Raw genomic sequence first — 15,986 nt, 5'->3', positions numbered from 1 at the left:
CCCCAATCCATCTCCCATCTCATCACGAAAAGTGATATCACACCCTACCCACATTCAGACCACGATCTAATTTTAGTTCAGCTTGACCTGTCAAACACACCCCGAGGAAAAGGCTTTTGGCACTTCAACAATACCCTTTTAGACAACGCTGCCTTTCATGCTGACCTCATTGCCTTTTGGCAAAACTGGCTAACAAAAACATACGACTTTGCTAACTTGCTCACTTGGCGGGATAAGGCAAAATTCCATTTCAAACAAATCGCAATCTCGCACGCATCCAAACTCAGACAAACCTCCCAAGCACACCCCCTCAATCTTGAACGCAAACTAGCTTATTGGAAGGAAAAATCCACTTCCGGTACACCCCACCACATCGAAAAATTTCTTGGTGCCAAAAATTACCTCCGGTTATTCGAAATAACAGAAATCCAAGCACTAAAAATTCGAACGAAACCTCGTCACACTGAGCCTGATGAAAACAGCTCGAAATACTTCTGCAGCTTAGAAAAAACCAAACAGGCAAATCAAACTATTAAAATCCTCACGAAAGATAATTTAGATACAGCCGCAGATATTCTCGCCGAAACACGCAACTTTTATAAACAACTTTATTCAGCCGAACAGATTGACGAGCAAGCTCAACAAGAAATTCTTAATATCGCAACCCCCATTCTTAAACCAGAAGACCGGAATAAGTGCGAAGGTTTAATTACCACAACCGAAATCACCAAAGCAATTAAGTCCATCGAGCTAAACAAATCACCCGGCCTTGACGAACTGACAACTAATTTCTATTTACACTTTTGGGATATCCTTTCGCCTGAGCTAACCGCAATATACAATTATACGTTCAATAGTGGGGGCTCTCCCTTTCGCAGAGACGAGCCGTGATCACTTTAATCTTAAAGAAAGGCGATCGCACCAGACTCTCCCAATGGCGCCCCATCTCCCTCCTTAACTCAGATTACAAAATATTGACCAAAGCCCTTGTAAACCGCCTGACCTCCGTCCTCCACACTATTATTCACTCAAACCAAACTGCTTGCATTCCTTCGCGCACTATCAATGATAACGCCAGCATTATTGGTGATGCCATCCTCTACGCAAACGACACCGATACTCCACTTGCTTTCGTCTCAATTGATCAACTCAAGGCCTTCGATAGAGTCTCCCATTCCTTTCTATTCAAATCTCTTGCTAAATTCGGCTTCGGACCACGGTTCATCAAATGGATTAAACTCTTGTACAATAACGTCATGAGTAGTGTCAAAGCCAATGGTTGGTTAAGTGCATTCATAACGCACTAATGACTGAGACAGGGTTGTCCATTGTCCACCCCGCTGTACATCATAACGGCAGAAATAATGGCCACACACATCCGCGCAAATCAAGATATTCACGGCCTCTTACCACCCGGTTCAAAGGAGGAAATTAAGCTCTCTCAATATGCGGATGACACCTCGCTCTTGCTTACGGACGAGGAATCCGTCCGACACGCTTTCCACACATTGCAACTCTATGAAAAAGCCTCCGGCGCCCGGGTCAACAACTCTAAATGTAAAGGACTTTGGGCAGGCGCCCTAAAACATCGCATCAATGAACCATTCGGCTTTGAATGGTACAATGACTATATACCCGACAAAATTCTCGGCCTCTATTTTGGCAATGTTGACTGTACTCAGCTTAACCTTACACCGCGCCTAAAGAAAATCACAGATACTATCAAAGCATGGTCCTCACGAAACCTCAGCTTTAAAGGAAAAACTCTCGTGATAAACGGCCTGCTTACCTCAGTGCTCTGGTACCAGGCCACCGCCCTTCCCATTCCGTCCTGGGCTATCCGCGATATCGAACAGGAGATATGTCGCTTTTTCTGGTCGAACAAAATGCACCTGGTTAAACGAGAGACACTGGCGACCCCACGCGATCAAGGAGGCTTTAACGTCCACCGTTTAGGCCCCAAAATTACCGCCCTCAGCTTATCCACTCTACGACGCTATCTAGATCCCGACCAGGTGGAATGGAAGCATTTCATAGCATATTACCTGCGCACCGCAAACCAAAATCTCGGTGCCCTTACACTCTCTACAACCTATCAATCCTAACACATCGAGCGCTCTATCCCACAATTTCACCGCGAGCTCCTACTCGCCTGGTACAAACTACACCCTCACCTCACGACCCAAATAGCAAACAATCTCCCTACTGTCTTAGCCCAACCACTCTTCCTCAATCCACGTATACAATGCGCAGGGCGACCACTCTTGTTTCCCCACTGGATTAAGAGTGGAGTTACGCAACTGAGCGATCTATGTTGCGAAGCTATACCAGGATTCCTACCCACCCAGGCGCTCTACGATATGATTCCCGATTTCCCCCCGAGCCAACTTACCCGCGAACTCAACACCTTACTACAGGCCTTCCCAGACGACTGGCGATGCCTTGTTGCCTCCACTACAACTCCCCCACCCCGCCTACCCCAGCCGAATTCACCATCTCTTCCTCAGCTACTCCAATTGCTAATATCCCCACCCGGGGTTTCTACAAAATACTTATGGCGTCTCAGCAGCCCACCATCCCCAGCCTACAATAATGGGAGCGCACCCTTAACCCCGCCCCTAAATTCACCTCCGCTTTTTGGAAATCACTTTACACTCCCCTGCTTCCCAATCATTTCGGCGATATCACGTGGAAAATCGTTCACAGGGTCCTCCCCCACGCCCTGTCCCTCTTCCGAATAGGCGTCTACCCCACGATGGACTGCCCGCACTGCAATGACACCAAAACGCTCGATCACCTTCTCCTCCATTGCCCCGCTCTTAAACCCTTCTGGGTGACCATACAAAAATACGTCACCGACATATCCAACGACACCATAACCCTGACACACCCCATAGCCCTTTTTGGTGTCCCCTTAACGAAGGCTAACGCCCACTGGCGATGCGAAATCAACCTAATTAATTTCATTCTAAACATAGCACGCCACGCTATACATAAATCGACAGTAGAACTCCGTTTAAACGATATTCACATCACACCACAGTCTATTTTTAATGCTAAGGTTAAACACTTTATTCAAAAAGATTTCCAAGTACAACAACACAGGTCTCAGCAACTATTTCCCTCTGAAATGGTGCATTAACGATACTATTGTAAGTCTAGTAAATGAACGACTCCATTTTCACCTATATAGACCTATTGGAATACGTAATTTTAGCTAGTATATGCCAACAACCAGGTTAATACAATGTAACGAGTCCCACCATATATACGCAGTAATATCAAACCTTTTGTTATGTTATCACTAGTTAGCCTCAATAAATGTAACACTGCAATAAGTAGAAAACCTGTAATAGTTAAGAAATCTCAACCTTGTCTCCTTGTAAATAGAATAGCTTAGAAGCGGCTCACATTGAGCTGTCTTAGTAGAAATAGAAAAAAAAAAAGAAAATCACACCTGACTAGTAACAGGGGGACGTGGGTTCGAATCCCGCTCATGTTGTGAAACGTGTTATTGCATAATCAAAAATTGCAAAAAACAAATAGATAAAATAAATAATCGGTAGAATGTTAGCTTATACACGCGAGTGAATTATCTAGAGGAATTTAAGGCGTACGTTTGGGCTGGAACATCCTGTAACACATAGAAATATGTGGCACGTGCTCCGCAAATAGTGGGTGTGGGTTTAATCGCTAGAGGCTAATTGGATTAGTCTGGGTAAGGACGCAAGTCAAACTGTGCGACAGGAAAATGGCTTAGTAAAGCGCAAATAAGCATTGTGAATCTCGGATTTACGTAACTAGGTGTGTATTTCCGTTGTGATAAATAGAGATAACATGTTGTAATTGAGGGCATTCGGAATAGACATTGAGGTCGACTGAACGTAGATTGTACGGAGATTGTAAAGGCGTACGCGGATCGTAAATAAACTTGATAAACCAGGAAGATACAGTCCTATTGATTGCTGTACCAGCGGAACGCAGGGATTTTCCTTAGCGCAGTGGAGAATTCTGCAACAGCTCAGGGCAAATTTTCTTTTCAAACATTTATTCTATTTATATATAGATACGTAAGCTCTCGCCGTCTTCGAGATCAGTATTCAATAGGTGATACCAATTGCAATACCACATCAATGTATAATTTTAGCGTATCTTATTGTAAAAACGTGGATATTCCCGAAAGATCGAACAATTATTTGTACACGTTGATAATTAAGTTTCAGTCAATCATTAATCCTAATTTGATGCGTTTGCACTAAATAAATAGATAAATGATAAATAAATGAGTAATTTAGCAATGGACATCCACTGGGTGGCTCTTCTAGTCCACTTTTCCAGATCGATTTGGAATTTGGACTGTTGGTTTTTGCGGAGGGGAGCGCCACCCCTGCTCATGTATTAAGCATGTCATAAAAAAACTTGTAACAGATTAAAGTACTAAATATTTACTATTTTCATACTTTTATACTCTTTTTGGCTCTAAGAGAGGTCTGCATTATCCGCAATTTTGATCAAGATGGACATTATATTTTTCTTGTCTTATTGTAGCTTCCAATACGCCAGGAGAGGTCAACATAGTTTTACATCGAGCGGATGGTAAAGTGCTTGGCGAAACGAAAATTTCGTACTACGATCAAGATAAAGAGGTTCTTCAACGAATAATTAAAAACCGGCAACTACTGGCGGATTTTTTTAGAAATTATTCTGAGATGTTGACCAATCGTAACACTGCAACAGCCAGTGGCGCTGAAGCACAAAACTTTGGAATTTGTGGTGGGTGGTGCAACTTATTGATTGTATCTAACTTTAATGAAAACCAATCAAGTGCCATTACATGTTGTTCAAATCGAGGCAGAAATTCTAAATAGTTGAATTAATTTAAAACTACATCTTACAATCAATCTCACTATCAATCAATCAATCAATTAATCAAATTTATAATCTATGCCATATTTGGTAAATAAACTTCAGGCGGCTGGTAGGTCGGCTGATAACATTCGCGGCTGAGATATCGCCCGAGAAATGAATATTTTATTTTAGTATATACTAAAACAGTGGATAGCGTTGAAGGCACGCTCTGATTGGCTAGTCAAACTCCAAATATCCTCTGCTATTTACCCCCGAGCAACTCGGAAGAAAATGGCGTCCCGGTCTGCATCCGTGACAAGCCAAGAAATCACTCAAATTAACGACGAAGCAGTCCCTGAAAACACAAAGAAAGCGACTAAATTTGGTTTGGCCGTGTTTAAAGGTAATGGTTTAAGTTTTAAACCCGGAGTTTATCGTAAAAACCAGTGAGAGAGGTTTTGTTTACAAATTAATCTTGCGTAACCTTACTTGTTCACTTCCGAGTGTGAAAATGCTGGAATCGTTGCTGGAATGTATGAATTAAAATCAATTTTTGGTGGTGTATTTGATCTCACTGTTTTGGTATATAGTAAAACAACTATTCACCTCAGTGTCGGTGGTTAGCGGTGGATATTAATCTCGCCGCTTCGCGGCTCGGTAAATATCCACCACTAACCACCTCCACTTTGGTGAATAGTTGTTAATTAATCACAGATACCCTTCAATTTTTATGGCTACTGCCTCCTATGGAGACGAAGCCATAATTTTGTTCTGTTGAGTGAATGTAACAATAGAATACGAACGAACTCTTAGCCCACAACGAAGTCTGCCGAGTATTACCCGATACTCTTCGCTCTAGGCTTTGGCTTGTTTCGGAACATCTTCGGTCTTTCAACGCTTGGTAAGGACTTCTTCGGATCGCTTCGAATGTTACTCGGAATTAGTTCTTGATCACAGTGTTCCCCGATGTTAGTTACTGCTTGTTTCGAACAAAAAGGGGACGATAAGCCTCTCACAATTATTTCGGGGTCGCCAGAGAAAATCAAAGCTTACCTTGCAGAATCTGCTTTAATGTGTGTTCGGCGGATCAAGATCCGAAGATATAAATTTTTTCAGTTCTTGCCGTAACACCACAAAAGATGATAAACATCTCAAAATAATTTCACAGTTGCGCTCCGGCACGTAATTGAAAAATGCTTTTCCTCTCAGAAATATCTGCGCATCGTGAAAAACTTGAAAATATGTTATGTACTCGAAAAGAGTGCATTTTACCATTTCAATCAGCGACTAATACTCAAAAGAGCCGCGACATTTGCAAAACAAGGAAAGTTAGAAATACGATACCTCGAGTTTAACAAGGACCATATGAAACGGTCAAACAGTGAAATGGCAGAATATCCTACAACACGGAAAGCCTTGTTGTATGAAACAAAAGTCTTACAAAAATGGAATCGCAATGAAACAGGAAAATAATATATGATTAATTGGCAAAATCAAAATTTAAAGAAGCCTAATCGTTATTGGGGCCTAGAGAAAAGACTGGTGGAGGAACAGTGAGTTTCTTGAGTAACCCTTACAAGCTAACATTACTATTTCTATTGTTATTATTATCATTATCATCATTACCATCATTATTTTTGTCATCATCATTTTTATTACAGTCAAAATGATTGTTTGATACAATTTAATTATTGGTGGTCGAGTGTCAATTAGTCACTATATCCTTGAATCATCCTTCTCTTGTGGAACAAGCCTGACTGATAAATAAATATGTGGGATGCGGTAACAGTAGCCATATACAGTCTTAATTGCCTATTTTTGAAATCATGTAACCACAAAGCAGTCAATATTCTTCCATGCGTATGGCATTGTCATACGGAATATTCTTCTTTCAAAATACGTATACCTTTGTGAAAACAATTTTAAAATATTGTTCTGGTTTCACACTGGACCGGCCAATTTTAAAAGGTTGATAGTTCTATTTTCTTAACATGTTTCTTTGATTGTATTACAACTGTTAGAAGTTTAGCACTCAACTGTTCTTGCCAGCTAGTTCCCTTAAATAGAGGAATTCGTTTGATGACTGTTTCTGGCTGCCATTAATTGTCAACACCCCTTTTTTTTAGGGTCAACAGAACCTGTGCAGATGCTATGTGTCTTAGTTTATGCTGCAGCAGAAATTGGTGGTGAACAGTTTATCAAAATGATCTTCAACTCGTCCGCCGGAAGAACAATTTATGACCTTTACAAAGACAACTCAGCTCTTCCTGAAGCTATTGCCAGAGAGTATGGGCATGAGAAGATAGCTACTTATCTTGAGGGGATAACTGGCAGGTATTCAGTTGCACTTGACTTCGGAATGAAGTGATTTAATTACGATTAGGATTGAAAAAAGATTGGGGGTATTCATCGTATTATTATACGGTCTTATACAATAATAGATCCACGTTTTCTTCTACAGCGAACCGCGGGTTGACATCAGCTGTTGAAGCGATTTTTGTGTGTAGATAATATGATTCAACGAGGCGGCTACCCAGGGGTGGTGCTAAGTTTTATTTTTATGGCTACGTTCTGCCTCGTATGGAGACGAAGCCATAATATTTTCCTGTTAAGTGAGTGAATGTCACAATAGCGTTCGAACGACCTCTAAGCCGGTGCAGGCGTCTTATTAGGGCGAGTTAAGGTTAAGAAACGCGCGATCGTTTATTCAAACGGCCATGTTTAATTTAGAGTTAGAGTCGACGGTAGGGGAAAGGGCAAAAAGACGCCTGTGTAATATTCACTCCCCAACCCCTAGCCCCTCCTTATTTTTTCACTGTCGCTCACGCCTTTGGTCCAGATTTCTTTCTCTTTCCAGCCTTCTGCTTCCGTTAAAATGAAAGATGACGGCCATAATTTTCGCTTGGAAAATACTGAGCACTCGCTCGCCAAAATTACGCCTGCTCTATTGGCTAAGCCACAACGAGGTCTGCCGAGTTTTACTCGATATTCCCCGCTCTTAGCTTTTGTTTGTCTTGGGAAGTCTTCGGTCGGTCTTCGGTCGGTCTTCGGTCGTTCAACGCTTAGAATTCCGATCTTGACTCAATTTGAACCCGATGTTTCACAGTCAGCATTACAGAGTATTACAGGAGACCATAAATATCTCGCAATCATTTCAGAAGGGCGCGTGAAAACAAAAATAGCAACAACAAAGCTTTTCCTTGAGAAATATCTTAAAGGTGTGAGTATATCTGGAAATAAAATTTTTCAGTTCTTGTCTTGACAGTACAAAAGATTATAAAGATCTGAAAGTAGTTTCAGGTGGCGTCTCCGTCAGGTAATTGAAAATAAGACTTTTTCACGCAGAAATTTCTAAATAGGTTCGATTTGCACAGCGTGAAAACTTTGAAGCAAAGGTTTGTTTATTCGAAGAGAACGTATTTTACCATTTTAATCAGCGACTAAAGTCTAAAGGGCTGCTAAATTTGCAAAGCGACAAAAGTCCGAAGTCTTACGGCGTGACCCTGTTCGATGGAATGATGGAACGGTGAAATGGCGAAAAAGCGCAATGAAATAAGAAAATAACTTATAATTAACAGGCAAAATTAAAATAACCATAGTTTAATAATTATTGGCGCTTAGAGGATAGACCGAAAGAGGAAAGTGTAGTGTGGTCGTTCGGGTGAGTGTAGTCCTGAGAAGGACTGTTGTCGGTGTTAGTGACTGACGTTTCGGCAACCTGAGCGGAAGTCATCATCAGAGTCAAGTGAATAGTTGTTGTCAGTAGAATGTTCTTAGGCCAGTTCGTGTAAAATGATTGGTCAGTTTTGCCGTGATGCTCTTGGCTGTAAGACTCAAGTAGCGTAAGTCGGTCGTGATTGGTCTGTTTCGATCCGTCGGTAAAGTTAGGTCGTTCTGTTCGGTTCGTTTGTATTGTTAATGTCGCGTAGGAGTCATTTGTATGGAACCTGTAGTAGTTGACACCTGCTGAGAGAAGTCTGTTTTAAGATAGTCAACCAGCTTTCCAGAGTCAATCGTTGAGAGAAGTTAGTACTGTAGGTTAGGCATTGCGCAGAGTCCCAGTCAATATTGTGGTCCGCAAGTCGATGATATTCAGCAATGTGATTGTTGACATCACATTTCCTCGTCGCCCGTTTGTGTTCATTCAGTCTTGTTGCGAGGTTTCTGCCAGTCTCTCCAATGCAGGAGGCTCGGCAGTCGGAGCAATTGATCTTATAAATCGCTCCCTGTCTGTTCCTCGGTTTGACATTATTATCATTATCGATGTGATTATTTGTTACCATTTAATTATTGGTTGAATAGCAATTAGTCACTATATGCTTGAATCATCCTTCTCCTGTAGAACATGGTACTCATAACTATGTGAGATGCGGCAGGTTTTCTGTCTTGCATGTTGAACAAATCCTCTGCCAAACACTTTAAAACATTCTTTGAAAAGGAAAAGGAGAATGATGAGATTATAATGTGATGCTTACATATTTGTATATGAAGTTTTGATTTACATTTCCAAAAGGTGTTTAAAATTACAAAATATGAAAAAATATCGATTGAAAGGAGTAAGTAACATTTTGGCCTGGTTGAACCTATGAATCTAGTAAATTCTGATGTTGTTAGTTCCAATAGTGGAGGCGCGGTGGCCTCATGGTTAGTGCACTCGACTCTGGATCGAGTAGTCCGGGCTCGAGCCCCGGTCGGGACATTGTGTTGTGTTCTTAGGCAAGACACTTCTTTACTCTCACAGTGCCTCTCTTCACCCAAGTGTATAAATGGGTACCGGCAATTTAATGCTGGGGGTAACCCTGCGATGGACTGGCATCCCATCCAGGGGGGAGTAGAAATACTCCTAGTCACTTCATGCTACAGAAACCGGAGTTAAGCACCGGCCTAATGGGCCACTAGGCTCGTAAACAGACTTTACCTTTACCTTAGTTACAATTAGCATCATTATGTTTTTCGATCTACTGCATATTGTATATTGCTGAGTCTAACACAATTTAAATAGATTTTTTGAGACAAATTTTTCCTACTTAGATATTCTAAAGAGAGCAATGACGCCCCAAACTACCCCCAGACGATCGACTGGTCTGAGCTCGTTAGAGCTGTAGAGGAAGCACAAAAGCAGCCCAGTGAGTTGAAAATTTTAGCATTGCTGATTTAGATTATGTTTTTGGATATGTATACAGCTTGCAAGTTGTGAACTGATGTTTATGCGAAAGTAACCGCGGACCGTTAGGATCTTAGCGGAGGGTGACGTATGGGCAGTAACATGTTATTCCAATTAAATTTGTGCTTTTACCAAACAGGTTTCAGCAGTGAAGAAAAGAGCAATCAACTTGAAAGTAATGGTACAAAGGACACTGGTTATTTTGGAGACATCGACACCTCGTCTAACGAATCTTGCGAGAGCGTAAGCTCCGAGTCTGAAGATAACATTGCACTGGCGAGTTCTAAAGGTACCCTTTGATCATGTTTTTTTGTCATAAAAGTTAGTAGACAGTAAATTCTTTCCACCATTATACTTGTGTTTGTTATGTAAAACATTGAGTTATGTACTGGTGTAGAAAGAATTTACACGTATGTGCGTAGAAAAGTAAGAGAGCAAACAATAACCCGTTCTACAGACTGACACAACGCACAGGCTACCGAAATGTCAGTCACCACCACCGACAACAGTCCTACTCAGGACTACACTCACCCGGACGATCAGACTACACTTTCACATGTTAACTCCGGCTTCAAACCATTTACTGCATGAAATATTTACTATTTTTATACTTTATACACTCTTTTTGGCTCTAAGATGGTCATTATTTTTTCTTGTCTTATTATTGTAGCTTCCAAAACGCCAGGATGGGTCAAAATATTTTTACAACGAGCAGATGGTAAAGTGCTAGGCGAAACGAAGATTTGTTATTACGATCAAGATAAAGAGGCTCTTCAACGGATAATTGAAAATCCGAAGCTACAGGCGGATTTTTTTCGAAGTTATTCTGAGATGTTGATTTGTCATAACACTACAACAGTGAGTGGCGCTGAAGCACAAAACTATGGAATTTGTGGTGAGGGGCGCAACTTATTGCTTGTATCTAAATTTCATGAAAACCAATTGAGTGCCGTTGCATGTGATTCAAATCAAGGAAGAAATTCTAAATGGTTGGACTTTTAAAAAGTCGAGAATTCTGCACGGCTTGAGTGATGAACCATCTTACAATCAATGAAATTTTATAATTCAAGCATTATTTGGTAAATAAACCACTTCAGGCGGCTGATATGTCGGCTGATAATGTCCGCGATTGAGACATCGTCCGTGAATTGAATATTTGTTTTAATTACATATACTCAATTTTTACAGCTATTATCTCTTATGTAAGCGAAGCCATAATGTTGTCCTGTTGAGTGAGTGTAACAATAGAATGCGAATGACTTCTTAGCCCACAACGTGGTCTGCCGAGTTTTACCCGATATTCCTCGCTCTAGCCTTTTGTTTGTTTCGGAATATCTTCGGTCTTTCAAGTGTTGGTGACGACTTCTTGGGATCGCTTCGAATGTTATTCGGAATTAGCTCGTGATCACACTGTTTCCCGATGCCACTAATTGTTTGTTTCGGACCAAAAGTGGACGATAAGCATCTCACAATTATTTCAGGATAGCATACGAAAATCAAAGCTTTACCTTGCCGAAAGGTCTTAGAAGGTGTGCTCGGCGCATAATGAAAACTTTCACGAAATGTGTTTCTTTAAGGAGAGAGCATTTTACCGTTTGAATCAGCGAATTATGCCCAGTAGATCCGAAGATGTAACTTTTTTTCAGTTCTTGTCATGACACCACAAAAGATGATAAAGATCTCAAAACAATTTTACAGGGGCGTCTCCGGCAGGTAATTGAAAATTAATTTTCTTTTCAGAGATATCTGCACGTCGTGGAAAACTTAGGGAAAAATTTTTATTTACTCGAACAGAGCGCATTTTATCATGATTTCAATGAGCGACAAATGGTCAAAAGAGCCGCAAAATTTGGGAAGCGACCAAGGTCAGAAATACGATACCTCGAGTTTAACAGTGACCTTCTAGAACAGTGAAATGGCCAAACATCCTACAACAAGGAATTCCTTGTTGTATGAAACAAAAGTCTGACAAAAATGGAATCGCAATGAAATAAGAAAATAACTTATGATTTAGTGGCAAAATTAAAATTAAAAGAGGTCTAATCATTATTGGGGCCTAGAGTAAAGACCGATAGAGGAACAGTGAGGTTCTTGAGCTAACCGTTACAAGTTAACATTACTATTTATATTGTTATCATTATCATTATTACCATTATTATTATCTTTGTCATCATCATTATCATTATTGTTAAAAGGATTGTTTGATACCATTTAATTATTGGTGGTTGAATGTCAGTTAGTAACTATATTCTTGAAACATCTTTTTATTGTGGAACAAGCCTGATTCATAAATATGTGGGATGCGGCAGCAGTGGCCAAATGCAGTCTTAACTTCCTATTTTTGAAATTACGTAATGATGAAGCAATCAACATCCTTCCATGCATATTGCGTTTTCATACTGAATATTCTTCTTTGAAATATGTATACATTCGTGAAAACAATTTTAAAATGTTGTTTTGGTTTCACACTAGACCGGTCAATTTCAAAAAAAGGTTGTAATTTGATTTTCTTAAGATGTTTCTTTGATTCTATAACAAGTGTTGAAGGTTTGGCAATTAGCTGTTCTTGTCAGGCAGTTTCCTAAAATAGAAGAATTCGTTTGATGACTGTTTCTAGCTGCCATTAATTGTATACACCCTTTTTTTTTTAGGTTCTTCAGAACCTGTGCAGATGTTATGCGTCTTAGTTTACGCTGCAGCAGAAATTGGTGGTGAACAATTTATTAAAATGATCTTCAACTCGTCCGCTGGAAGAGTAGTTCATGACCATTGCAAAGACAACCCGGCTCCTCCTAAAGCTATTGCCAGAGAGTTTGGGCATGAGAAGATAGCTACTTATCTTGAGGGGATAACTGGCAGGTATTCAGTTACACTTGACTTCGAAATGAAGTGATTTAAATACGATTAAGATTGAAAAAGACTGGGGCTACTCATCGTGTTATTATACAGTCATATACAATAAGAGATGCACGTCTTCTTCTACAGCGAACCGCTGGTTGACATCTTATTGAGGCGAAGCCACGATATTTTCCTGTTGAGTGAATAAGTGTCACAGTAGAATTCGAACGACCTCTAAGCCAGTGCAGGCGTCTTATTAGAGCGAGTTAAAGTTAAGAAACGTGCGATCGTTTATTCAAATGGCCACGTTCAATTTGGAGCTAGAGTCGACGGTAGAGGAAGGGCGAAAAGATGCCTGCGTAATATTCCCTACCCCCTCCTTATTTTTTCACTGTCGCTCACTCCCTTGGTCCAGATTTCTTTCTCTCCCTAGCCTTCCGCTTCCGTTAAAATCAAAGATGACGGCCATAATTTTCGCCAAGAAAATACTGAGCACTCGCTCTCCAAAATTAAGCCTGCTCTGTAGTCTAAGCCACAACGAAGTCTGGCGAGTTTTACTCGATATTTCCCGCTCTTGGCTTTTGTTTGTCTTGGAACTTCTTCGGTCGTTCAACGCTTAGAATTCCGATCCTGGCTCAATTTGACCCCGACTCGGGGTCAAATTGAGCCAGGATCGGAATTTTTACGGTCAGCATCACAGAGTATTACAGAGTATTACAGAAGACCATAAACATCTCACAATCATTTCAGAATGGTGCGTGAAAACAAAAATAACAACAACAAAGCTTTTCCTAGAGAAATATCTTGAAGGTGTGAGTATATCTGGGGATAAAATGTTTCAGTTCTTGTTTTGACAGTACAAAAGATGATAAAGATCTGAAAGTAGTTTCAGGGTGGTGTCTCCGTCACGTAATTGAAAACAAGACTTTTTCACGCAGAAATTTCTAAATAGGTTCGATTTGCACATCGTAAAAACTTTGAAGAAAAGGTTTTATTTATTCGAAGAGAACGTATTTTACCATTCAATCAGCGACTAGAGTCTATAAAAGGGCTGCTAAATTTGAAAAGCGACCAAAGTCCGAAGTCTTACGGCGTGACCCTGTTCGATGGAATGATGGAACGGTGAAATGGCGAAAAAGCGCAATGAAATAAGAAAATAACTTATAATTAACAGGCAAAATGAAAATAATCATAGTTTAATAATTATTGGCGCTTAGAGGATAGACCGAAAGAGGAAAGTGTAGTGTGATCGTCTGGGTGAGTGTAGTCCTGAGAAGGACTGTTGTCGGTGGTGGTGACTGACGTTTCGACAACCTGTGCGGAAGTCATCATCAGAGTCAAGTGAATAGTTGTTGTCAGTAAAATGTTCTTAGGCCAGTTCGTGTAAAATGATTGGTCAGTTTTACCGTGATGCTCTTGGCTGTAAGACTCAAGTGGCATAAGTCGGTCGTGATTGGTCTGTTTCGATCCGTCGGTAAAGTTAGGTCGTTCTGTTCGGTTCGTTTGTATTGTTAATGTCCTGTAGGAGTCATTTGTATGGAACCTGTAGTAGTTGACACCTGTTGAGAGAAGTCTGTTTTAAGATAGTCAACCAGCCTTCCAGAGTCAATCGTTGAGAGTAGTTAGTGCTGTAGGTTAGGCATTGCGCAGAGTCCCAGTCAATATTGTGGTTCGCAAGTCGATGATATTCAGCAATGTGACTGTTGACATCACATTTCCTCGTCGCCCGTTTGTGTTCATTCAGTCTTTTTGCGAGGTTTCTGCCAGTCTCTCCAATGCAGGAGGCTCGGCAGTCGAAGCAATTGATCTTATAAATCGCTCCCTGTCTGTTCCTCGGTTTAACATTATTATCATTATCGATATGATTATTTGTTACCATTTAGTTATTGGTTGAATAGCAATTAGTCACTATATTCTTGAATCATCCTACTCCTGTAGAACATGGTACTCATAACTATGTGAGATGCGGCAGGTTTTCTGTCTTGCATTTTGAACAAATCCTCTGCAAAACACTTTAAAACATTCTTTAACAAGTAAAAGGAGAATGATGAGATTATAATGTGATATTTACATATTTGTATATGAAGTTTTGATTTACATTTCCAAAAGGTGTTAATTACAAAATATGAAAAAATACCGATTGAAAGGAGTAAGTAACATTTTGGTCTCGTTGAACCTATGAATCTAGTAACTTCTGATGTTGTCAGTTCCAATAAGCATCGTTATGTTTTTCGATCTACTGCCTATTGCATATTGCTGAGTCTTACACAATTTAAATTTTTTTTGAGACAAATTTTTCTTACTTAGATATTCTAAAGAGAGCAATGACGCCCCAAACTACCCCCAGACGATCGACTGGTCTGAGCTCATTAGAGCTGCAGAGGAAGCACAAAAGCAGCCCAGTGAGTGAACAATTTTAGCACTGCTGATTTAGATTATGTTTTTGGATATGTCTACAGCTTGCAAGTTGTGAAGTGATGTTTATGTGAAAGTAACCGCTGACCATTAAGATCGTAGTGGAGGGTGACGTATGGGCAGTAACATATTATTCCTGTTAATTTTGTGCTTTTACCAAACAGTTCTTAGCAGTGAAGAAAAGGGTAATCATCTTGAAAGGAATGCCTTAGAGGACACTGGCTATTTGGGAGACATCGAAACCTCGTCTAACGTATCTTCCGAGAGCGTAAGCCCCGAGTCTGAAGACAGCATTCCTCTGGAAACTTCTAAAGGTACCCTGTGATCATGTTTCTTTGACATAAAAGCTAGTAGACAGTAAATTTTTCTACCATTATACTTGTGGTTACTACGTGAAACATTAGTTTAGGAAGAGTTTACACGTCTATGCTGTTGAAAAAGAAGAGAGCAAGGAATAACCCGTCCTACAGCTTGAGAAAACGCATAAGTATAGTCATTCGCTATTATCGTTAAAATTTATTTTGTTTTAGCGCAGATTTTCTCCCCCTTTCCATTTCAAAGGGATCCTCCACTGTTTTCGAAAATATCGCTTAAAATTCTCTTCAAGTGTCGAAAAGTAGTTTTTTCGGACAGAAAAATGTTTTTTCCCCTTAGATTTTTTGTTTTGGCCTCTCAAAAGAGGCCTTCATGACGAGTTCGAACGTCCCGCGGTTGCCATTTT

The 15,986-nt window shown here is 40.4% G+C and overlaps 1 protein-coding gene across 1 annotated transcript in view; it reads left to right on the top strand.

The window, feature by feature from the left end:
- The window catches only part of LOC111339480 (E3 ubiquitin-protein ligase rnf213-alpha), a 138,050-nt gene that overhangs the window by 8,799 nt on the left and 113,265 nt on the right, over positions 1-15,986 (top strand). The window contains exons 9-16 of the mRNA XM_088738394.1: positions 4,549-4,773; positions 6,975-7,182; positions 9,880-9,974; positions 10,152-10,301; positions 10,683-10,907; positions 12,664-12,871; positions 15,158-15,252; positions 15,430-15,579. Of these exons, the coding sequence (XP_088594520.1) occupies positions 4,549-4,773; positions 6,975-7,182; positions 9,880-9,974; positions 10,152-10,301; positions 10,683-10,907; positions 12,664-12,871; positions 15,158-15,252; positions 15,430-15,579 (1,356 nt within the window). The remainder of the gene's footprint in view (positions 1-4,548; positions 4,774-6,974; positions 7,183-9,879; positions 9,975-10,151; positions 10,302-10,682; positions 10,908-12,663; positions 12,872-15,157; positions 15,253-15,429; positions 15,580-15,986) is intronic.

Source organism: Stylophora pistillata, chromosome 11, assembly GCF_964205215.1.
Source record: "Stylophora pistillata chromosome 11, jaStyPist1.2, whole genome shotgun sequence".
In the NCBI taxonomy this organism is placed as follows: domain Eukaryota; kingdom Metazoa; phylum Cnidaria; class Anthozoa; order Scleractinia; family Pocilloporidae; genus Stylophora; species Stylophora pistillata.
The sequence above is the reverse complement of the archived record's forward strand: the minus strand, read 5'-3'. Positions and strand labels throughout refer to the sequence as shown.